The following is a 23,928-nucleotide window of genomic DNA, read 5'->3' as shown; positions in this document are numbered from 1 at the left end:
TAGTGAAGAGGATATCATCAGAAGATAACCCAGCAGATCCGCTTATGAAGGGACTGAGTAGGGTTAAGCACTTGCAGCATGCTAGGAGTATTGGGCTGAAGGATGATATTAGTATAGATTATATAGTAGTAGAAACGTGTAATAGATAAATGTAATTAACATTTGATGATTAAATAAAAGACTCACTGAGTCCAAGGAAATCTTCAATAGACTCGCCGAGTTGTTCCTCCAACTCACCGAGTCCAGACGTGACATCTTCATCCAGGAGATTTCTGGCCATTCCATTGCTTCCAATACATTTATCTGGACTCCTAGGGCCAGATTCACACATAAAGTTTCCAACTTTACGTGCATGCAAGGCTCAACAAGCTCCAACAAGCTAAAAATGAAGGTTTAAGGCAAGGAAACTCTCAATAACGCCCCATAGCTATCACTTTCTGTTCTCATGGCTCCAAAGTTGCAACCTCAGATCTAGTCTCTATACCCGAAATAGATCCCAACCATGCTAAAGAACCCCAAATCACACACCATGGATGAAATAACAAGGAAGTAGCTTAAGGTAATGTCCTCTTACCTTAGAGATGAGTCTAAACTGATGCATACTTCATATCCACAAGCTCTCTTGATGCTATCCTCAATTCCTCCAACTTCTCTTCACCAATTTCTTCTTCCAAGCTTCAATCTTCTCAACAATGGAGTCTCTCACGATTTAGGGTTTCTCTTGTTTCTCTTTCCAGCACGGACTCGTCGAGTCCAGCCGCCGACTCGGCGAGTCCGATCACTTAACATGTGCCCGACACACGCTTAGACTCGACGAGTTGCAGCTCCTACACGCCGAGTCCCTCTTTTCCAAACTTACGCTTTACTCCCTAAACTCTTGATTCTGACTTGGGATGTTACACCTTCCGGCCTCACGGATCGTTGGACCCCCCCGGTCCGGTCTATAAACTCCGCATAACATAAATCACAAAGACATAATGCATAGTGTAACGACGTGAAAATTTAAAACAATTTTTCATTTTTAAAATGCATACTCTTCATAACATATCTTATAAAAATCTCTTTTATTTAATTACAAAGCTGAACTCCATTATTGATCTAGGATCCTCTTAAACTCTTTCTCTGGTGTGTACAATCAAGCCAGTGCCATCCCGCGATCCAGACAAGAAAACCTGAAACACATAACACATAACACGGTAAGCACGAAGCTTAGTGAGTTCCCCAAATGCCAAAATACCACATACAACACATATTAGCCACTCGAGGCTATAACTCTATTTGACCCTCTGGTCAATGTGTCTCAGTGGGACCCTCCAGTCACATAACTATGTGGACCCTCTAGTCCTAACTTTGTGGACCTTCCGGTCCTAACTCTGTAAACTTTGTAACATACATAGCATAAATCACATAGAAATAATGCAGTGTATCACATCATATGAATGCCATACAAAATACTCTGTCACATAACTCTAATTACCACTCTAGATAAAGTATAGTGAGAAGACTCACCTCGGATGAAGAACAGCTCCTATAAACACTGCTGCTACGCACCGACCTCTAACTCTGTGCCAAACCCACAATAATCTCAATTAGGAGCTAAGTCCTAGGGGTGAGCATGGTGCGGTTCGGTGCGGTTTTTGCCCAAAACCGAACCGAAAACCGAAACTTCGGTTTTTTGAAATTTAGAAACCGCACCGTTCGGTTTTTATGCGGTTCGGTTTTGCGGTTTTTATGCGGTTCGGTTTTCTTTTGCGGTTCGGTTTTCTTTTGCGGTTTTTTCTTAGTTTTTTTTTTCTTTTTGGGTTTTCATTTTTCCTTTTTACTAAAACTCAAGTAACTCGGCGAGTTACTTTGACTCATATGAGGAGTGTTAATCATTTTTTGGAGATGAACCGATACCACCACCTATTGGTTTGAAAGCAAATTACATAACCACTCATCCAACATGTTTCTAGTACTTGAACATAATACGAATTAATATAATATTTGTTTCACATGTACATGCAATAATATCAATTAATGTATTCATAAAAATGATACTACCAACACTAGTACTCTTCACATTTAAATGTTAAAAATGTCATAAACATTATTTGTTATTGTAAATCTCACTAACTGTATGCTTAAAAATATACAATCATCCGATACATAAGATAGATATTTATATTTATAGAAATGTTAATTGTCATAAGTTCTTGGTTCTTATAAATATCAACACTTAATATATATATATATATATATATATATATATATATATATATATATATATATATATATGCGTTGCGGTTCGGTTTTTTGCGGTTTTTGCGAGACTAGAAACCGCACCGCACCGAGTATTTTCGGTTTTAGCAAAACTAAAAACTGCACCATCGGTTTTCATTTCGGGTTCGGTTTTTCGGTTTCAGTTTGTGTGGTTTTTTCGGTTTTTTTGGTTTGCGGTTCGGTTTTTGCTCACCCCTACTAAGTCCAACCTCTCACTTATTGGGTCTAAAGATATACCACCTACCGGCCCACTAATGCCCTAACCCACTAGGCCCAATAACAAATGGGTCCACACACAGCCCAATTCCCAAACAAAAAGGCAAGCCCAACCCAAGGGCCCCAAACCAAATATATACACTTCTCTGGTCCAAGACTCTATTGCATGAAGCCCAAACTCAAGGCCCAAAACATAACTCAAAAGCCCACAGAAGGAGTTACGCGGGGCGTACCTCCTTGGTACACTCAGCGTACTCAAGCGCGCCTGAAACTGATCGGGGACCTCAACCTACTACGCCGCGCGTTCTCAAACTTACGCCCAGCGTAAGTCCCAGACTTATCCTTCCTCTATTTTTGGTCTGAACAGGTTAATTCATGGGCTCATATCACATATCTAGGCTCTCTACTGCCTCTTAAGTCATAAAGTCGAAACCTTTAAGCCTTGCGTGGCTATAAAGGTCACCAACATATAACATCTTTCCCCCATTAAGCCCTAATCTCATGCATGACTTAGCCTCAATGACCAAGATTGGATTTTTTATGAACCCACAACGCATAATACACTGAAATAAGGTAGATTATAGCTTATGGAGGTCATTTGCTAAAAAAGTCTCCATCTTGGGACCAAAAACCCTAAAAATTGGTCCAAGAAGCACACAACCATAATAACAAGGAAAGTTCTGAGCTTTTTACCTCCGAGTGAAGCTTCTCCCTCTGTAGAACTCAGATCCAAGCTTGCACTCCAACTTCTAGCCTTCACAAGAATCTCCTCTTCTTCTTTACTAACACACAAAGGCACTTTTAGCTCCAAAAACACTCACACAAGCTTAGAACGAAGGTTGTCTCTCTTTTAGGGTTTCACTCACTCAAATGTTGGCTGAGGGTAAGGCTATAGACTTCTTTATATAGGGCTCAAGTCTAAATTAGGGTTTTGCATTTGGGCCGGTTACGCCCAGTGTAACTTTAGTACGCCCAACGTACTTCATGGAGTTCGCGTTTATTATAAGCGAATGAGTACGCGCAACGTACTCTTCAGTACGCCCAACGTACTCCTTTGCAACATTTTCCATTAAGGGGCTTCTCTTGACAATTTGGAGAAGAGGAAGGGTTAAACAGATATACCCAAATTCCTGGATGTTACACATAGCATACCACAAACAACAGGATAACATAATACTCAATGTAAGCACATAAGACCTTCCGGTCACACATAACTACCACTTAAGGTAAAGTATAGTGAGAAGACTCACCTCGGCTAGCAGGTGAGCAAATAACCTCGCACTCGGATCTCGAACTAACCTCCTCCTAACACAAAGGATGAATATCTCTTATTAATACTCTTTTCACAACTCAGATAATCGAAGGCGGTTCTTTCTCTTTCTAACTCTTTAAAGTGGGTAAAAGACCATTTTACCCCTCCAAGGTCTCTATTACTTATGTTGACCAAAACCCCAAAGTCAACAGAAATCAAACTCAAGTCAACAGTCCACATTTGACCCAACTCGTCGAGTGCACCCTTGCGACTCGCCGAGTCCCCTCGCATCATCTAAATTCTTCCTAGGACTCATTCAGCTCTTCGAGTTGACTCCCAACTCGGTGAGCCACCACTGGGTTAAGGCTACTCGGTCAAACCCGCTACGACTTGTTGAGTCATCCCATGGACTCGGTGAGTTGGCTCCAACAAATTTCTCATTCAGCCACCTGAGGTCAGATCTGTAACTCAAACTCATAGATCTAACCTCCTACTACCCAAAAGTCACGTAAAGGTCCGATCTTAATGTCCAGGCATGGCATATTTCGCTTAATATGCCATTTAGACTCCATTAAAGCTTCCTAACCTAAAAACCCCATGGTTGCACAACATTGGCTTTCTACTTTCTGACTTTCTGGACCTTACAAGGTCCAAATCTATGCTACCAGCTCAGAAGAGGGGTTTAATGCATTCAAAACCCCACCAAGAAGATAATACAAGCCCTAATCCTCAAAAGAAAGATCTACTCAATTAGGGAAGAAAAGGGGTTCAAATTGATACCTCCAACTGATGCTCTTAGGTTGTAAATCGCGGATCTACAACCTCCTCTGGCCCCTTTAGCTTGAAACCTCCTTCTTCTTAGCAAACCATCCACCAAGAAGCTCAAAGTGGCTCTCTTTCTTGCCCAAAGCACTCAGGACTCGTTTAGGGTTCTCTCTTCTGAAAGGTAGCCGTAATAGGAGGCCTTAAGTGCCTTTAAATAGGTCCCAAGCCCCGAAAATTAGGGTTTCTCTGCCCAGCACCTACTCGGCGAGTCCCTCCTCTGACTCTTCGACTTGATTTAGTGGGATTAGATTAGATTTTATAGGTTAATAACATAATTATTGATATGCTTGTTTAATGAGTTTTAAAAAAATAAATAAATAAATAATAAAATGTAAACGGGTTTGAATTTGGAAATCAAAAGCTATAAATAAGATAGTTAAATTATGAACAATATTAATTAGAAAAACTGATATCATGTATATAAATAGAATGATATGTTTCAATTGATAAAATAATTACTGAATTTAAAGATTCTATAATTATTATAGATTTTATAATTAAATGTAATTGTATATGAATTTTATTTATGGAAGATGATGTCAGCAATTTGATCTAAGGGTGGAAAACATATGATTAAAACACAACCAAAGGCTCTGATTGCTTCATTGGTGAATTAAAGTTTATCTTTTAATAATATTTAGAGATTATAGAGAAATAAAAAAACAAAAGCATAATGCTATAATTTGACAAATTTTAGTTAATAAAAGGGTTCCAGCGAAATTGAATTCCTTACAATTGTCAACCAAACACGCCACACAATGGAATCTTATTTTCCAATTTCGTCTAATCGCCAGCAAACCAAACATGTTTGTAAAGCAATAGAAAAGAAATGGAAACAATGCTTAGCAGAGATAGATAAGAATGTTAGAATTTAGATGGATGTGAATTAGCAACAAAAGTACTGAAATCTATACAATAAAACTAGAAAAGAAAAACAAGCATCGGTTTTTTATCCCATGGATTCCTTTAATCAAGGACTATAGCCTTTTTGGTGCTTTCCATCCCAATTTTGAGCTTTTCCAGCTCAGTCAACGCACTTCTCAATGATTCTTTCACTTTGCTTTTTTTTTTTCGCCTGAAAAACAACACGTTTTAAATTATTGTAGCATCCTACTTACATTTCTGTCTATTATATCTTTCTTAATAAGACATTGTACTTTGAAAAATCTACCCATTTATAGACTTGAAAATTGTTTTTCTATTTGGATGGCATGGCTATATTTGGATAGATTTTTCAAAGTATGATGTTGTATTAGTATCATAAAATAAAAATAGGATTAGGATGCACCATAATAAACAAATCAATGAAAGTATGTTGCTATTTATAGCATTAAACCGTAAAAAATATTATAATATGCCTTTAATGATGGCATGAGACCAAAAGCTTCGCTGACAGATTCAACTACAGTATTTGCAATGACACAAATCTAGGAATAATATAAAAACATAAGAAAAAAAAATTATATCACAAAACAAGTTTTTGAGGTTTAGATTTGTATCTCGGCATAAGAAACACCTTGGTTCTTGAGAGTTCGAGATTTGAGTTAAAGTATCAATACAAATAACAAGCAACGATTTATATACACAAAACATTCATGGCATGGCATGCATGAAAAATGGGATGAGAAAAACCAACAAGCCAAAAAGAAGCTTGAATGAAAAGAGCTAAATGCAAGAAATAACAATGTACTTCCACTTATTTCTTTATTGTAGCATCATAGTCTCATTTCTTTCTATTAGAGTGTTGTTTTTTCAATTTTTTCTTATTAAGACATTGTACTTTAAAAAAGGAACCTAGTTATAGCGTTGCACTTTCAATTACTGTCTTATTAGGACATTTGTACTTGGAAAAACAAATAAATGGAATTAATAAAAATGTAAAGGATACTCCAATACTTTTCTAACAGAATGAGGTGATTACCTCTGGATTCATACTGCAATGCCCTATCAAATGAAATTGGGATTTTAATTGATGGGTCCTTTGACAGTAACACCATGTGTTCTTGGATTTCTTGCAAGAATTGTGCAGGTTCACAATCCATCAAACATGTCAAATTCTCAGAAATCCCTGCAAAACACAAATACAAATAATTCAAGTTTCAAATTAGATAAATAAATTTATTGTATTTCAGATAAAGTGAATAAGAATACTAACCCTCTTCAACCTTGCGCAAAAGTTTAGGAGGTTCTTTTTTTTTCCTAGAGCCTCCCTTATCCCCCTTTTCCCCTTTGCCTTGAGAATAATAGGTAGTACTTATTATATTATCAATCTACTTTTATTGAAAAGTTTGAAGGAAAAGAAAATCAGTAAAACAATCATACCTTTAGCAGAATAGCCATCAGCCTTCGCATTAGACTTGCCATTTCCATTTGTCTCAAATTTTTCGTCAAACATATCTATGAAATTACATGAGTTAATGTGACATGATTCAAGTCAACACCATGTTTGATTATTTGTGACGCTTTTTGTTGTCCCAATCGGTGCCGATTTTTGTTGTGCTTAGGAGTCAGGAAGGAGGACGAAGAAGAAAAAAAAATCGAAGCGTTCGAGTCTCACTGTCTGGTTGAAGCACTTTAAACGTTCACCAAACCTTTTTAATTTTATAGAATTTTTCTGTTAAACTTGAATAATTTCATAAGCATGTCTATTAAAGTGGAGAAATTTTTGGTCAAGGTACATGCAAAAACTAACAACAACGTACCACGTGTTGGATGATCTTATAAGGCTAATTACGTACACACATCTTCCTTCCCTCCGTCGTCCTCAGTGGGTGTCTCACCTGACTGACCATGTCATCCTCCGCCATGAACCCTCCGATCCAAGATCAGCTTCAAACCCTCACAATTTCTCCCCTAACTGTCACCCTGAAACGCCTCCCCCACATCACCGACGACCTCCCGAACCTCCAGACTCAGACCAACCCTTTACAAAGCAACAGCTTCTACCACCCCTGCGATGACGGATTCTACATCTCACATTCCGATGTCATCCTTCGTCAAATCGTGTTTGACTTTTCCGGTAACTTCCCTTCCTCTTCCCCTCACTTGGCCTACCACCGTGCTGGTCCCCGGAAAGAGATATTCTTCGATCCCAAACAAGTGTGTGCTGCCATCGTGACATGTGGCGGCCTTTGTCCTGGGCTTAACACCGTCATCCGTGAGCTTGTGGTGGGGTTGTGGGAGCTTTATGGTGTCCGGGAGATTTTTGGGATCAAAGCCGGCTACCGTGGATTTTATTCCGGTGACCTCATTCGGCTTGACCCAAAACTGGTTCATAACTGGCACAAGAGAGGAGGTACCGTACTCGAGACCTCTAGAGGTGGTTTTGATCTTCAAAAGATCGTTGATGCCATTCAAAATCGTCGCTTTAATCAGGTCTTTTTTTTTTTCTTAAAACCAAAATCATCTCTCTGGCTATTTGTTCATTAGTATAATATTCATATTTAGCGTGGACTTGAATCCAATATTGAGTGTGGGTTAGATAGTGACAAGCCAAATTAGTGCTAAAATAATGAATCCGTTGCTAAATGTCTATTTTAATAATATATGTTATATATTAGAGCCGAAAGTAAGTTTTATGTGGAGGTTATATAAGCATTAATATTACTATAGACAATAGAAGGATACAAAAAACCATGTGCGTGTAATTTAGAATTAGATATTTTTACTTTTTATTTTTAATATATATTTATTGAATAATATATTTGTTGAAAGTTTACAAAAAAATCTATCAAAAATCATGATTTTAAGTCTCTATAAATGAAGTATGATATTAATACATGTTTTGTACATATTTTAAGGTCTTATATAAAATGTGTTGTTGATTGTGTTAGGGTGTTGATAATTGGAAAAAAAATGGTTGATAATATATATGGATGTGAGAGAACATATTTAAATGAAATAATAGGTCGTGAGTGACCTGTTGATATTCATACTCTTAGAAACATTGATTTTACATCAAGATTATGTACTATCTGTCCATTCTTGGACTGATGGAGCAAGTCAGGGGTGTACTAATAAACATAGTCTTAAAAACATTGATTTTCTTACTCATAAAATCAATACAATACATTATTTAATAAGAACATGATTATGATTTATTACACATAATGGCAACGTACTAACATCTTTTACCGATGATTCAACAAAAATAAAGTGTATAGCGTATATTGCTAGGAAATGTTAGTATGATACCATCATGGACAATAATTAGAGTATATTGCTATTATCATCAACTAGAGGTAACAATTTATGACACGATACGACAAAAATACACAACACGAAATGAAATTGGAACGAAACTGAAATTTGAATTCATGTTCATGTTAACTGTAAAAAACATAATGTCGTGTTCGTGTTCAGAATTCGACACGAAATTGACACGATTTAACAGTTATTTGTCGTGTTTTTCGTGTTTGCCGTGTTTTTCGTGTTATATTTGATAAAGTATTCATTAAATAAACTACTTTTTAGTATATGATATATTTTCCGTGTCGTGTCGTGTTTGTCGTTTTTTAATTCGTTCGTTTTCGTGTTAGTTAAAAAAACACAACATCGTGTTGTGTTATATTCGTGTTATAAAAAACATTGTCGTATCGTGTCAGACAAAAACACGAAACGATAGCATGATTTGCCACCCCTAATCAAAACATATAAATACATTATAAATTTGTAATGGTAGGAAAAAATATATAATGCTAAATCGGGTAGCAAAATTGAATTACATTGTTATTCCTTTACATTTTCCTTGAAATGGCTAATGGAAGAAAAAAAATACCAATATACTTCCCGATGTTTTTATTTTATCCAATGTAATATTGTCCTTCCTTACAATTTATCATTGTATTATAAGATTTTATCTATTATATCATTATAATTTAAAAAAAAATTATTATATTATTATATTTTTAAAATTCCATTGAATTTATTATGACTGAAAAATATTTTGTATGAAAAGTCCTATTATTTTTTACTACGTATTAGTTTATGGAAAAGTATCAACTTTTTACTTTTTCAACAGAAAAATCTCAATCATCTAATTTTATCTAATAATTTATCATTTTCTGTATAAAAAATAATTTTTCCGTTAATTTAGGTAAAAATATAATATAATCGGGAGTTTTTATTAAAAAATAAAGTTAAAACATTTTTCATGAATTATAATAAAATAATAAGACTTTTCTAATAATAAACTAGTTTTTTTTCGTAAAAAATCAAAATGATATATTAAAATATCTAATATAATAAATGAAGATCAATTTTATTACATGTCAATCTTTCATAAGTTTTGACACTTGTCATTTTGTGATATTTTTAAAATAAAATAAAATTCATATGTTAATTTCTAGACTTTTCAATTTTTAAAATTAAAGTCACATAATATTTATATGTATATATATGTAAAGTATTAAATATAATAAATATGATAATAAATTACAATTAATATGTTTTTCATTTGTTATTTTAAAATTTTATTTTAAAAAATATTTATTATTTATATTTTAATATTTAATTTTTTTTTTTTTAATTTAACTCATGTATTACACTAGTGTTAGAATAAACAAATAAATTATTAACGTCATACAGTAGGATTGATTGTATTTGTAGGTATACATAATTGGAGGAGACGGAACTCTACGAGGGGCGGTGAAGATATTCAACGAAATCCAAAGGCGGAAACTAAACGTAGCAGTCGTCGGAATCCCGAAAACAGTAGACAACGACGTCGGAATCATTGACAGGTCATTCGGGTTCCAAACCGCCGTGGAGATGGCCCAAGAAGCCATAAGTGCGGCCCACGTGGAGGCGGAGAGTGCACCGAATGGGATCGGGCTAGTGAAACTGATGGGGCGTCACTCCGGGCACATCGCCCTGGATGCAACCCTTAGCAGTTGCGATGTTGATTGTTGTTTGATCCCGGAAAACAAGTTTTATCTGGAAGGGAAAGGGGGTTTGTTTGAGTTTCTTGGTATTCGTTTGAAAGAACACGGACATGCAGTGGTGGTGGTGGCGGAAGGGGCGGGGCAGGATATTATTCCGAGGAGTGATTCTGAGAAGCAAAAGACGGATGAATCGGGGAATCCGGTGTTCTTAGATGTTGGGGTGTGGTTGAATTCGGAGTTGAAGAGATGGTGGGAGAGAGATCATAAAGGGGAGTTGTTTACAGTGAAGTACATAGATCCGACTTATATGATACGAGCTGTTACTGCGAATGCAACTGATAACTTGTATTGTACGCTTTTGGCACATTCCGCCATTCATGGGATTATGGCCGGGTATACGGGATTTGTCACCGGTCCGATCAACGGGAACTACGCTTACATTCCGATGGAGGACGTGGCTCAGGCCAAGAGTCCGGTTGGGACCAAAGACCATAAATGGGCTTGGGTTCGATCCATCACAGCTCAGCCTGATTTTCAGTTCACTACATAGACTCCACTTTTCTTCACAAGATTTTCGAATCAATGAAATTCAAAGATGGAATCACTGAATTATATATAATCTTTTCTGACCCTATCTATCACTGGTTGTTTGGTTAGAAATGGATGGAATTCAATGCTCAAATCTGAATAATTTTATACTTTTATTTGTATTTAAATAGTTTTTCTTTATTGTAATCGTATATAATTGAATTTTTTTTTTATTTATTTCAATATATAAAGGTTAAATACAAAAAAAAAAAAAAAAAAAAAAGTTTGGTACTTTTACTTCTTTGTGTTATAGCATTCATGGTATTGTATTTTGAAAAACATATCCAATGATAACGATGTAATGCAAATTATTACACAGATGATTTTTCTGAAGTAGTATGATGTCGTAATTATGGAAAGAAAATACTATAATTGGACAGATTTTATAAACTACAATGTTTTGATTAAAAAAAATATATAAATACAATGTTGTGATAGAAAGAAATGGAAATAAGATGTTACAATATGTTTGCTATTTCTTGCATTTAGACCTATCAGCGTAAGTAGGTATTATTTTGGTGTTTTAACAAAAAAAGAATAGTGGACTTGAATTCCTTCCATCAAACATTTTTTTAGTTAATAAAAGGATTCCAATGGAATCTGATTTTCCAATTCCGTCTATGCAATAGGAAAGAAATGGAAACGAGAGATAGATTAGAATGTTAGAATTTAGATAGATGTTGATTAGCAACAGAAGCATTGAAATCTATACACTAAAAACCAGAACAGAAAAACAAGCATCGGTTTTTTTTAAACCATGGATTCCTTCAATCAAGGACTATAGCCTTTTTGGTGCTTTCCATCACAATTTTGAGCTTTTCCAGCTCAGTCAACGCACTTTTCAATGGCTCCTTGACTTTGCTTTTTTTCGCCTGAAAAACAACACAAGTATGATGTTGTAATTGTATTTCTATTTGGATGACATGGCAGCTATATTTGGATAGATTTTTCAAAGTATGATGTTGTAATTGTATTAGTATTAGAAAATAATAAACAAATCAATGAAAGCATGTTGCTATTTATAGCATTATACCTTTAATGATGGCATGAGACCAAAAGCTTCGCCAACAGATTCAACTGCAGTGTTTGCAATGAGGCACATCTGGGAATAATATAAAAAATTTCATAAGAAAAGAAAAATTATATCAAAAAACAAGTTTTTGAGGTTTAGATTTGTACCTCGGCATCAGAAACACCTTGGTTCTTGAGAGGTCTAGATTTATTTGAGATAAAGGATCAAAACAAATAACAAGCAACGATTTATATACACAAAAGATTCATGTCATGGCATATTCGCATGCATGAAAAATGGCAAGCCAAAAAGAAGCTTGAATGAAAAGTGCTAAATGCAAGAAACAACACTTATTTGTTTATTGAAGCATCATACTCTCATATCTTTCTATTAGTTTGTTGACTTTTCAATTATTATTTTTTTGTTATTAAGGCATTGTACTTTAAAAAATGTACCTAGTTATCGCATATTCGCATTGCACTTTCAATTATTTTCTTATTAGGATGCTGTAATAAAAAAAAAAACAAATAAAGGAAATGTAAAGGATACTCCAATACTTTTCTAACAGAGTGAGGATCAGTGTAATGATTGCCTCTGGATGCATACTGCAATGCCCTATCAAATGAAATTGGGATTTTAATCGATGGATCCTTTGACAATAACACCATGTGCTCTTGAATTCCTTGCATAATTTGTGCAGCTTCACAATCCATCAAACATGTCACATTCTCAGGAATCTCTGCACAATACAAATACAAATACAAATCATTCAAGTTTCAAACTAAATAAATAAATGTATTGTTATTTTGTATTTCAGAATACTAACCCTGTTCAACATTAAGCAAAAGTGCACGAGGTTCTTTTTTTCCAGAGCCTCCCTTATCTCCTTTTCCCCCTTTGCCTTGAGAATAAGTAGTACTCTTACTATATTAGCAATGTCTACTTTTTTTATTGAAAGATTTGAAGGAAAAGAAAAGCAGATGAGAACAGTTGTATATACCTTTACCAGAATAGCCATCAGCCTTCCCATTAGACTTGCCATTTCCATTTGTCTCAAATTTTTCATCGAACATGTCTATGAAATGAAATATTATTATGAGTTAATGTTTCATGATTCAAGTGAAAACACCATCTTGATTAGATTATTGCAGAAAATACTAGTAATATGAAATGGGGTTAAAACCTTCGGAATCAAACTGAACTTTTCTTCCCTTGTCCTTTCCTTTAGAAGCTATACACAAAAGAATTTAAAAACACAGAAACAAGTGAGATAAGTAATTCATCCCCAAATAAATACCTACCTTCATAAGAGGCAACAAATTCATTCAACAAAAAGGACTAAAAAAAGGCAGATCCCAAAGAGAAGAACATCCAAATATGTTGTATATACCAATGTAAGAATTCAAGCCATAAAAATGAGATATGATATGAAAGAAAAAACCCAAATTGAAGCAGAAAATGGAGAGAATATGGCGTCGGAAAAGTTTCGCATTGCATTAGGGTTTTTTTTTTTCTTTTACCTGGTGATTTTAAAGCAGATTTTCCTCCCTTTTCTCCTTTCTCAGACATTTTAGCTACAAAAACATATACGCAGTCAGAGAAATCAAGATTTTAGACATCGCTGTTAACCAAAATTTTCTTCACCAAGACTAAAATAAAAGATTTTTTTTATTTTTTTCATCATGTACGATATGAAAGATGCATTAAAGAAATGAAGATCGAAGTTGAAAAGAAATGATTTTACCTTGGGAGTCAGGAAGACGAAGAAAAAAATGTTTAAGCTGACAGCAGTGCCGTCGAGCTCTCCCTTTCCGGTTATCGGCCTTTGCCTAGAGAGAAGCGTTGCACTCTCAGTCTGGTACAACACTTTAAACGTTCACAAAACCTTTTTTTTTTTTTTTTTTTTGAGAATTTCTTTTAATATTTTTCTAATCTAAGCTGGTAATTATGTTTATATTTTATAAAACTTCAACTTACGTTCATAATTTAATAACTATATTTATATTTTTATAAAATCTATAAACTTTTATATATATATATATATATATATATATATATATATATATATATATATATATATATATAATTTAATCATAACTAATCTATTTTAAAATTAAAAATATTATCTTTAAATGAATTTTTAATTATCAAAAAACTAATTAAATTATCACCTTATAATATTACCTATCTCCCAAATGGATAGAAATATGGAAATATGGATGTATGCAAACCATAAGTTAGGTCAATATATCATTCATGAATTTGCCTAATAATAACAACAGATCAAATAGAGTTTAGGTTCCCTATTTAAAATCAAAGTTGTCATCAACCAAAATCTAATAACTACTTTCATAGTTACTTTTAAGATGTTGATCGATCAATTGAATTCATATATTTGGAGTTATTGATGTCATAAATTATGCATATTTTACACACTTTTATATATATTTTAATAAAATTTTAAGGATCATCTCCGATTCAAAATTCCTTAAAATGACTTATGGTGGTAGTATTGCCAACCATTAGGACCATTTATGTAATTTTGTCTTTTTTAAATGATAAACATATTCATAATAAACCCTCACAAAATTATATCAATTTTAATCTTTATATCAATTTAAAATCTGATGGAAGTTGAGAAATAAGGAGCATGTGAATGACTTGCCCAAAGTCATCTTTAAGATGTATATATAAAGTTAGCAAAGAAGTTTGTTTGTCTCATAGGTCCAAAAAGACAAAACTGCAAAAATGGTCTCTATGGTATGTATTTTTTTGAAGTTTTAGTCCAAACCACGATTTTTTTAGATTGGTGGTCATTTTGAGCTATTTTCGTTACGATTTGATCCCTGTGAATAGTGAAATGACCATAATACCCTTGGGTATTTATTTTCCATTTTTAAATTCATTTTTTTCTAGTTTAATAATTATTTATTCATTTTAATTATTAAAAAAATAAAAGGGCCCACCTCTCTCTCTCCACCTCCTCCTCCTTCATTTACGACCAAGTACTCCCCACCTGAGTTGGAGTCGTTTTTCCGGCCACCAAGAAATTCGGGGTTACCTACTACCATCGCATTTTCTATTCAAATCACTTCAAAAATCCCTAAACACACACTAAATCATCTAAACCTCCATCCAAATCATTTGTGCATCTTTCATCCAATCAATTGAAAAACAAACATACATACACTAAATCCACATCTCCTGCTGGGTTTTCTTCCCTAAATCGAAAAGCAGTTTTCCATCGGACCACCAGTCAACTAAACGATCGCCTCCGCCGACCAGAAAATCAAAACATTTGGAAATCGATCTTGATTTTGTTTCAAAATCAAAGTTCATTGATTTGAAGTCCTATGAGAAGAACCTAGTAAGGAATTAAGTTGATTCATCTCATCGGAGGTGGGTTTGATTGAACTCGTTGTTATGATGTTTCTTTATTGTTGTATGTGTTTGAGGACGAGAATGACAGAGATGATGGTGGAGAACGATGCCATGACTGGATCCGTTGATGAACAGAACTGGGTCGGGTACTGCAACTTCAGTTCGATCGACTGAGAGATACAAACCGGAGGCATAGGTGGTTGGCATCAAAGATGACATTGGATTTTATCGGAGGATTCAGCCTCGCCAAAGCAGTATCTGCAAAATTAGGGATTAAAATTAAGGCCAGAACAAACCTGTTGCAAGATGGCTTAACATAAGTGGGGTTTCGCCCCCTTCTTCTGGTTCCCACTTCACAAAACAGCAACAATTTGGAGGGTAACTCTGCCGCCAATATTGGCTTTTGTGATCGCATGGATCATCATGACAGAGAATATGATACGATCGCCACAATTGATTGGAGTTGAGGCTAGGGATCTGGGATGATGTTTACTCGATCGATGTTGCCAAATAGCATACGATCTTCATTAAGGAGACGTTTAAAAGGATTGGGTTTACAACAAAACTTCATTAAGCAGACCATTGAAAGGGATTGTCACTAGGAGAGAGAGAGAGGAGAGAGAGAGAGGGGTCCTCTGTTATTTTTTAAATTGTTGAAATGAATAAATAAACATTAAATTTAAAAAAAAAAAAAAGAAAAATAAATACCCAAGGGTATTATAGTAATTTTAATTTTCGGATGGACTATTTTTACATACAAACCACTCCAAAAGGACTATGAATCCAAAAATTCAAGGTTTGGACTAAAACCCCAAAAATCTGCATACCACAGGGACCATTTTTGCAATTTTGTCGTCCAAAAAATGTAATTTCCTGATAAATAATAATAATAATAATAATAAATAAAAGTTTAGTAATAATATCTTCAAATAGATCTATCTGGGCCATCTTCTATTCAAAGTCGTATATGAAATCTTTAAACACTTACAGCTTGTCTCTTTACAAAGTTTTTGTTTTTAACACAAAAAGTAATTCTTAGAACAAATAATGCATTACCAACAAATGTGTAAGATTGTTTCCATTTATACAAACCCTTGGTACTTGGATCATAATATTATGATAAACATGATATAAATCGCTCTTCCTAAAATGTTCTGATGTTGTGATATTATAATGGCCAATTTATGCATCTTCAAGAAAACCCCTTACGAGCTTTTATCATGATTAAAAAACTCTCTTAGGGGATGTTTGATAAAACTTCAATGCTTGATGATTCTAATCTCTTAATGGTTCAGAGAAACTAGGAATCTTTAACCATTCAAGGGCTTTTTTCATTCAGATTCATATTCAGGGTGACCTACGAATAATTTTATTCAGAGTTTATCCTTGATCATCTTACTACTAGAATAAAGCATACATGGACAACAAATGACAATAAAGGAGCTTTAAAAGGAGATGATGATAGCATGCATGTGTAGTAGTATACTATAAAAGTCTTTACATTTAAAAGGATTTATCCGTGGTAGTAACTATAAGTAATAGAGTGTATAAACCTTGAGTCTAGGCTACTTTCCTACACTTGTACACAAGTAACTACATTGGCTTTCAAAAATTGATTCCAAATGAAATGGGGTTGGGGGGTTATTACAATTGACAACTGTACAAAATACAAAGCGCTATCTATGGATATGCTAGAAAATTGGCTTACAAATTACAAAATGTCTGTCTATATAGTATATTGAATGATTTGATTTGAGTCTTAGGTTGAGTCCTGCATCTGTTGTTTTCCTGCTACAAACTCCTTCTCAATTGTACTAAACATGATCATCATACGATCTTGGAGATTCGCGTGTATGTTTTTTGTGATCTTTTTCTTATGTTTTGTGCTTTTTAACCATGCAATCCCAAAATACACCACCACTTTACATCCAATGGATCTTGAAGCTTGATCCTCTATTTGGTACTTGGTATGTAGCTGTTAAAATAAAATAATTACTTCCAAAACACGTTAGGGCTACTTTCATATAATGGCATCCTGCTTACGTTTATTTTTATTACAGTATTCTACTTTGAAAAAATTATCAAATTATAACACTATACTTCCAATTTTTTTTCTTATCATAGCAGTGAAAGTTACATTGTATTGGGAGCATATTTCTACAATCGGGTAGATTTTTAAGTATAGTGTTGTAATAAGATAAAATGGAAGTAGATGTTATATATAGTAAACAAATCAATGAAAGCAGACTGCTATTTCTTTCATTTTAACCCAACATGTTAATATATTTAAGAAATAGCAATGTACTTTCATAAAATTGTGTATTATTGCATCCTTCTTTCATTTTCTTTTTCTTATTAAAACATTGTACTTCGAAAACCCCAACCGATTATAGCATTGTACTTTAAAAAAAATCTTATTGAATGATATCGGTGTAATTATGTAGATGTTTAAAGTACAATGTTGTAATAAGAAGAAATGAGCATAGGATGCTATAACAAACAAATCAATGAAACTACATTGATATGATATTTCTTGCATATATTAAGAAGGAACAATGTTTTTCATATATTTCCTACTTTCATTTCTCTCCCACTTCATTGTATTTTAAAATCATTTTATCAAGGCATTGTAGTTTGAAAAATCAACCCAATAATAAGCAATGATACTTGAAATATTATAAATGAATTTGTATGTGGATGGTATTAATGAATTTAGTTTACCGTGAAATAGTCACCAAGTGGGACCCCATGGAGAGTGGTGACCTCTTCAACAAGCCAACCGTTTCGGTCTCTAGATTTTTGTTGAGTGGTGGTGACTTCTCCTCCATAACGAGAGACGCTGATGTCAAATTTGTAATAAGTCTGTCTCTGATAAACATCCGGCTTTTCAAACTCCCATGGGCTCGTTGAATAATTCACACAGTGTGCCCTGTCCATTGCTCTCCGCTCCAACTCACTCCCACTAAACAACTCCATCACAAAATTCGACTGCAACACAATTTTGGAAATCAATCACAATGTTTTCCTAAAAATATGCAAACAACTCCAAGTATAAGGCACTCACAGGGACTGAAAGAACAGAGGAGTAGACAACAGACAGGCTGACATCTTGAATGCCTAAAAAGGATCCGCTTTCTTCGCTCTGAAGGGTTTTGTTATCAGAGTCATCATCACTTCTAATGGATGATGTCGATTCCTCTTCAACCATCTTATCATCAGATTCCTCTTCAGCAATTAGTGCCTTCTGCTCAGGACTCAACGCTCTCGCCCTCCACAGAGCCATTATTGTCCTATTATCACCCAAAATCACAACAATACATATTCATTCTTAAATACCAATCTACTTTCATTTCTTTTTCTTTTTTAAAATAAATAAATATATACATACCTGTGTGCAACATTGAAAGACACAAAAGACTGGAAATGAAATTTGAGCCTGCCTTGTGGATCTTGTGTCTTGGCACCATGCTTTGCATCCAAGCCTTTGCCTGGAAGTAATGTTATGACCACAATTGGACTACCCATTGATGACAAAGTAGGTGGGACCACTTGAATATCTTCTATGTCTTCCCATAGAAAATAAAAGTTTGTCTTGTGTCCAAATATGTCCCCATGGAACCCTATTATTCTTGCTGACAAAAACAAACGACCCTGCACCAAAAAAAAAAAAAAAAACAATATCTCGCTTAAGGGAAATGTAAAATCACATCAAAGGGTATATGTGGAAAGCTTGTGTCAAAAACAAAAAAAATGAAAAAGTACCTGGAGGGGCATTTTACGCTTCAAATGACATGTAAAATCATTTATCAAAAACTCCTCTGGTGGAAGCTTAAAGAGCTTCTGAAATGCTGAGTTTGTTTGAGGAGAACGTAATTTTATCTGGATAATTTGAAAAAAGAAAAGTTAAATCACAAAAAGCGAGCAAATCAAAAAAGAAAAGATAAAAAAAGAAAAGAAATTACCTTCTTTCCAACCTCTTTTTCCATCTTGGTCAAATATTCTTTGATAATATTGCTACCTCTTGTATTATTCAAAAAAATCCTCAAATGCAATTTAGATTGACAGGCCTGTGCTAACTTCCCTTGAAGAGGAATCCACACATCACCCAAATCAGAAATATTTGTTTTTACAAAATTTATTTGAGTTCGCCCCAAAGACACAGCTTCATCAAAAGGTCCATCAAAATCATAAACCTCAACATCCAAAGTAGATGGAGGGTCATCCATTGCATCAAATTCAAATATTTCTGCATCAAAAAAATATATAACATTTCAAATGAGGGCGTTTATGTCTTTTTCAAAAATCACACTGACTCACCATTCCAGCGAGGATCAGATTTTTGGAATTTTATTGAACTGCTTCTTGTTTTCCCATTGCATGTGAAGACAACGTATGGATCAGATAAGCAACTTGAATCAACAGCTGCTAAATTGCTTCCTTCAACCAATGCAACAGTCAGCAACCATCCATCCCCTTGTGCTTTTATTCCATGATCACCACCTGCATATTACAATTTACAATTTACCATTTTACCCTTACATACTAAATACTAACAAATTTCACAATATTCGTTAACTCCAAATTGAGTGAAAAAGAAAGAAACATGTATATATTGCCCAGATTAAGTGGTTAAGTGAAAAAGAAGCAATAAAAAATTATTATTTATACCTTTTTGCACTCTAGCCTGCATAAAGCGTGATATGAGATGCATAACTCTTTCAGCTTGAAGAACCAAAACTCCACAGACAACAACTTCCCCAATTGAATCTGGTAAATCCAAGCCACCAAATTCAAGGCCTTGAATAGTACTAGGCATGGCTAAAAAGAGATGCACAAGCACATACAATCCCATGAAAAAAGTCGAAATGACAGTGAAATTAGCAAAATATTGAACAGCAAGCTTCCAATCTGACTGTGTTTCCACCTGTAAAGATGCCAAAGCTTGTTCTTTTTCTGATCCAAAATCTTTCAAATCAACCACCTTCAGCTTCTCACCCAACAAACCCCCAACCTGCTCAAAACTATCCTTCACACCTTGTCGGGCCCCACCTTCAATCATACCCTTCATCATTGTGTTATGCAAGAAATTCATCCGCCATGAAACCACCAAATGAGAACACTCTTCCCCTGATGGAAGCTCGGGTCCTGGAGTAATGGAGGTCATAACCTCAACCCTGTAATTGCTTGCATATGGAGCTTCTGGAGTGTTCACACTTGCTAAAACTGCAAAACATTTTCCATCTGCTTTCAAATATGTTTGATCTTCGATTGCTTTTATTGCTTTTATTAACCTAGATGCTGCTTTCACGTATGTAACCACTCTTTTTAGACTGCTGCTTTCTGTGTCGAATTTCCATGGTCCCACTTGAAGATCTGTACTTCCTTGAATCTCTGCTAATTGTTTCAGATAGTTTGATTCGGATGAGAAGATGAAAGAATTCAGTTCAGATGGTGAAATCGCATACATCTGATCCAACATTACACCTCCGGGTAAATTAGCAGGCATCTCCCTCCCTTCATCTTTCTCTTCCATGTTTTTCATTAGTTCTCCAAAGTTTGCTGATGTGATTTGTTCTTCAGTTTTGTCCTCGGATACCTCTGAGTCGTCCGTTTCGGGCACCTCGGGTAGCTCGGTCAGTTTAGTAGAGACGGATTGTAGGATGGGTTCGTTGTTTCTGTTGAAAATCTGAGAAAGCAGACTTGAAATCTTCTCTTTGTTTGTTTTCTCCTCTTTCATAGGTGCAGCGGCTTCTTCTGACCTCATTGGAGATGACATTCTTGAACTAGTGGAAGATCTTGCAGGCGACATTGCTCCGTTCTCAGCTTGTGGTTGCAAGTCCGATTGAGGGTTATTTTGGGAAAAACATACTGTGAGAAGAATTTCGCCTGGTAAAAATCATTCAATTCATACATTTCAAAACAAGATCTGTATGTATCACATACATGAAATAACAGAGAGTAAGTAAGTAAGTAAGTAAGTAAGTAAGAAGATTACCGCATTCTTTGAACTTGGATTTCTTCTTGGGTTGCAAACGATACCATATGGTACCAAGGGATTTGTCAACAGTATCGAAAACCTGAGAAATGGGGATTTTAATGCTGCCAACAAAATCATCATTGAAGTACTTATCTTCATTCAAGACAGTAACAACAAGTTGTTCCTTCAAATCCTCCACCTTGAAGCTAAACTCATCGCACCAAGAAGGGTTCAAGCACTTTTTCACCACTTTAGTCTTGAACCTCTGGCTCCCTAGTTTTAATTTCACGTATGGATCAATGGAACCATTTGGATCTATTGCAGGTAGATTCTTGGCTTCAATCACACGAACTAACAGCTTCATATCCAATCAGCAGAATACAAACTTCGGAGTAATGTTAATGTGAAGTAAATTGCAATCGGTAGAGATCACGGAAGTGGATTGACGTTTGCCGAAAAGGGGCACATTGTAGTAGAGATCAATGAACTCGGTGAACTCAGCATAGGGGGGGAAGGTCAACCAAAAACCCAGAAATTTGATAAAATGATTTATAAAGCGGAATATAACGAAACTGGAAAAGGGACTTGGAGATTCTTCAAGTCTGAAAAGGGGCAATGGAATAAACAAACCAAAAACCCAGAAAATTGATGAAATGATCGAGGGGATCAATCAAGAAATTGGGACAAACGAAGTGGATGAATTTGGAGAAAACAGCAGAAAAGAAATGACAAGAAAAACGTATAGTTGTCGACGATTTGAAGAACAATGAAAAAGATTGATTGATCGATGAAGAAGAAGAAGAAGAAGAAGAAGGGGATTGTTGAATTCAATTCAATTTTTGTAGCAGACGACGGGAAGAGACTTTGATCTATTTTTATTTTTGCTGAGAATATTTAAATATAAAATATTAATATTAATATCAATATTAATAAAGAATAACCACCATCACCATGTGGCATTTAGTTCATATTTCATTTTCTTGGTTTATCTATCTTTTTTTTTGTTCTTTTTCTTTTTCAATCTATGTTATTCAAATACGGATTGCGCGTCTCTCTTTGGAACCATTTGACTTTTTGGAAACTTTCTCACATCTTTTAGTTTTGTTCATTATTAGTTCACCAAATTAGGTCTTTTTTTGTTCTTTATATATATATATATATATATATATATATATATATATATATATATATATATATATATATATATATATATATATATATATATATATATATATATATATATATTTAAATTAGGTATTTTTTTCTTTATTTATACATATATATTTCAATAAATACAGTTTGCAAACAGTTTAGATAAAGACTAGTTTTGAATAAAGGATATAATATGTTGTATAGATATATCTTAATTATATGGGATCAATATCTTATATATATATATATATATATATATATATATATATATATATATATATATATATATATATATATATATATATATATATATATTCAGTCGATCCCATTGGGATCCTTATGGTAAATTCCAAGTTTCACTTGGTATCAGAGCCAAGATCTGTGAAAACCCGAAATTTCCATTCGGTCAAACCCTAAAAGTCAACCCTTTCGTATCATAAATTAATGTCATTATTTCTTTTTTTTAAGAAATATAAAGTTCGTTTGATTATTTTAATATTATTTTTAAACGAACGGGTGAAAGAAAATGTCGTCTCGGGTTTTGATTTTTGAAAACCGCAAACACTTCACGTCTTAGAAATTCCCGACCAAACTTTTATGTTTTGGGTTTAGAAATCACCCAAAACCGTGAACTCATGCCTATGTATGAGTTTACTCCCCAAAAAGTTAGTCATTTGTGTTTACTCCCCAAAAGTCAAAAGAGTAAACTCCAAAAACTCTCTCAAGTATCATCCAAGATTTAATTCCAAATCTTCAATCTTGTAAGTGTTCTAACCTTTTCAAGTTAGTAAAACACTTAATCTAGTGGTTGTGCATCTATTCATCCATTCATTTATGTATTTTGTTTAGATTTTCCAAAACACCAAGAACACCAAGAACACACACTAAGTGTTCTTGGCCTTTTAGCTCAAATCAAGCCTTCTAATAGTAAGTACTTCCATCCTTGAGTGATTCTAAGCTAGTATTACATTTAAACACCAATAAAATATGCCAAGAACACAAGACTAGAGGTGTTCACGGTCCAAGGAGATGCTTGGGCCGTAAACACCATAAAGTGCACCAAAGTGTGCCTAAGTCTTTATCTAAGCCCTAGTTTGATGTTTTAAGCCTTCCTTGAATTGATTAAACCTTCCTTTGATGTGTCTAAGCCTTGAAAAACATCAAAAACCAACAATTATAGGTGTTTACGGTTTGGGGATCTCCCAAAACCGTAAACACCCTAAGTATGTATAAGTTGGTCATTTTCCTTCCTTAGGCTTAGAAACTAGCACATACACTTACCTAATTGTGTTAAGGACTTGAAAACTTAGCATTACCCTTCTGCATAAAGGTTTACGGTAGTAAACCCAAAGGAAAATTCCATGAGGCCGTAAACTCCTCA

The 23,928-nt window shown here is 34.4% G+C and overlaps 3 protein-coding genes and 1 long non-coding RNA gene across 4 annotated transcripts; 1 reads left to right on the top strand and 3 right to left on the bottom strand.

Moving 5' to 3' along the window:
* Positions 1 to 5,275: 5,275 nt before the first annotated feature.
* On the bottom strand, positions 5,276 to 6,791 carry LOC145050772 (uncharacterized). Its single transcript, XR_013683435.1, has 3 exons — positions 6,711 to 6,791; positions 6,477 to 6,623; positions 5,276 to 5,630 (listed from the first exon to the last, which is right to left on the bottom strand). It is a non-coding gene; the product is annotated as an uncharacterized LOC145050772 (long non-coding RNA).
* A 451-nt stretch (positions 6,792 to 7,242) lies between these two features.
* On the top strand, positions 7,243 to 11,198 carry PFK2 (phosphofructokinase 2). The gene is made up of 2 exons (XM_078998964.1): positions 7,243 to 7,930; positions 10,163 to 11,198. Exons 1-2 carry the CDS (start codon positions 7,346 to 7,348, stop codon positions 10,985 to 10,987), a joined length of 1,410 nt encoding a protein of 469 aa, XP_078855090.1. The 5' UTR covers positions 7,243 to 7,345; the 3' UTR covers positions 10,988 to 11,198.
* A 460-nt stretch (positions 11,199 to 11,658) lies between these two features.
* On the bottom strand, positions 11,659 to 13,917 carry LOC145050762 (DNA-directed RNA polymerases IV and V subunit 4-like). Its single transcript, XM_078998961.1, has 9 exons — positions 13,782 to 13,917; positions 13,558 to 13,611; positions 13,221 to 13,268; positions 13,038 to 13,112; positions 12,864 to 12,938; positions 12,587 to 12,776; positions 12,205 to 12,238; positions 12,059 to 12,127; positions 11,659 to 11,897 (listed from the first exon to the last, which is right to left on the bottom strand). The coding sequence occupies exons 2-9, from the start codon at positions 13,604 to 13,606 to the stop codon at positions 11,793 to 11,795; spliced, it is 645 nt and encodes a 214-aa protein (XP_078855087.1). The 5' UTR covers positions 13,607 to 13,611; positions 13,782 to 13,917; the 3' UTR covers positions 11,659 to 11,792.
* A 2,930-nt stretch (positions 13,918 to 16,847) lies between these two features.
* LOC145050753 (C2 calcium/lipid-binding and GRAM domain containing protein) lies at positions 16,848 to 22,263 on the bottom strand. The gene is made up of 9 exons (XM_078998954.1): positions 21,414 to 22,263; positions 20,087 to 21,304; positions 19,736 to 19,918; positions 19,381 to 19,664; positions 19,181 to 19,297; positions 18,807 to 19,069; positions 18,483 to 18,708; positions 18,140 to 18,406; positions 16,848 to 17,393 (listed from the first exon to the last, which is right to left on the bottom strand). The coding sequence occupies exons 1-9, from the start codon at positions 21,757 to 21,759 to the stop codon at positions 17,178 to 17,180; spliced, it is 3,120 nt and encodes a 1,039-aa protein (XP_078855080.1). The 5' UTR covers positions 21,760 to 22,263; the 3' UTR covers positions 16,848 to 17,177.
* Positions 22,264 to 23,928: the final 1,665 nt, after the last annotated feature.

This window comes from Lactuca serriola, chromosome 1 (assembly GCF_051521515.1).
Source record: "Lactuca serriola cultivar US96UC23 chromosome 1, Lser_US96UC23_V15, whole genome shotgun sequence".
NCBI classification, from domain to species: domain Eukaryota; kingdom Viridiplantae; phylum Streptophyta; class Magnoliopsida; order Asterales; family Asteraceae; genus Lactuca; species Lactuca serriola.
The sequence above is the reverse complement of the archived record's forward strand: the minus strand, read 5'-3'. Positions and strand labels throughout refer to the sequence as shown.

Excerpts from the sequence above, each read along its gene's own strand:
- PFK2 (XM_078998964.1), top strand. The coding sequence starts at position 7,346 with ATGTCATCCTCCGCCATGAACCCTCCGATCCAAGATCAGCTTCAAACC. Across the intron at positions 7,931-10,162 it reads AAAATCGTCGCTTTAATCAG|GTATACATAATTGGAGGAGA; the intron begins GTCTTTTTTTTT and ends TTGTATTTGTAG.
- LOC145050762 (XM_078998961.1), bottom strand. The coding sequence starts at position 13,606 with ATGTCTGAGAAAGGAGAAAAGGGAGGAAAATCTGCTTTAAAATCACCA. Across the intron at positions 12,239-12,586 it reads TCTGTTAGAAAAGTATTGGA|ACCTCTCAAGAACCAAGGTG; the intron begins GTATCCTTTACA and ends AAATAAATCTAG. Across the intron at positions 12,128-12,204 it reads AAGGTGTTTCTGATGCCGAG|ATGTGCCTCATTGCAAACAC; the intron begins GTACAAATCTAA and ends TATTATTCCCAG.
- LOC145050753 (XM_078998954.1), bottom strand. The coding sequence starts at position 21,759 with ATGAAGCTGTTAGTTCGTGTGATTGAAGCCAAGAATCTACCTGCAATA. Across the intron at positions 19,919-20,086 it reads GCAGGCTAGAGTGCAAAAAG|GTGGTGATCATGGAATAAAA; the intron begins GTATAAATAATA and ends TGTAATATGCAG. Across the intron at positions 19,298-19,380 it reads AAAAAGAGGTTGGAAAGAAG|ATAAAATTACGTTCTCCTCA; the intron begins GTAATTTCTTTT and ends CAAATTATCCAG.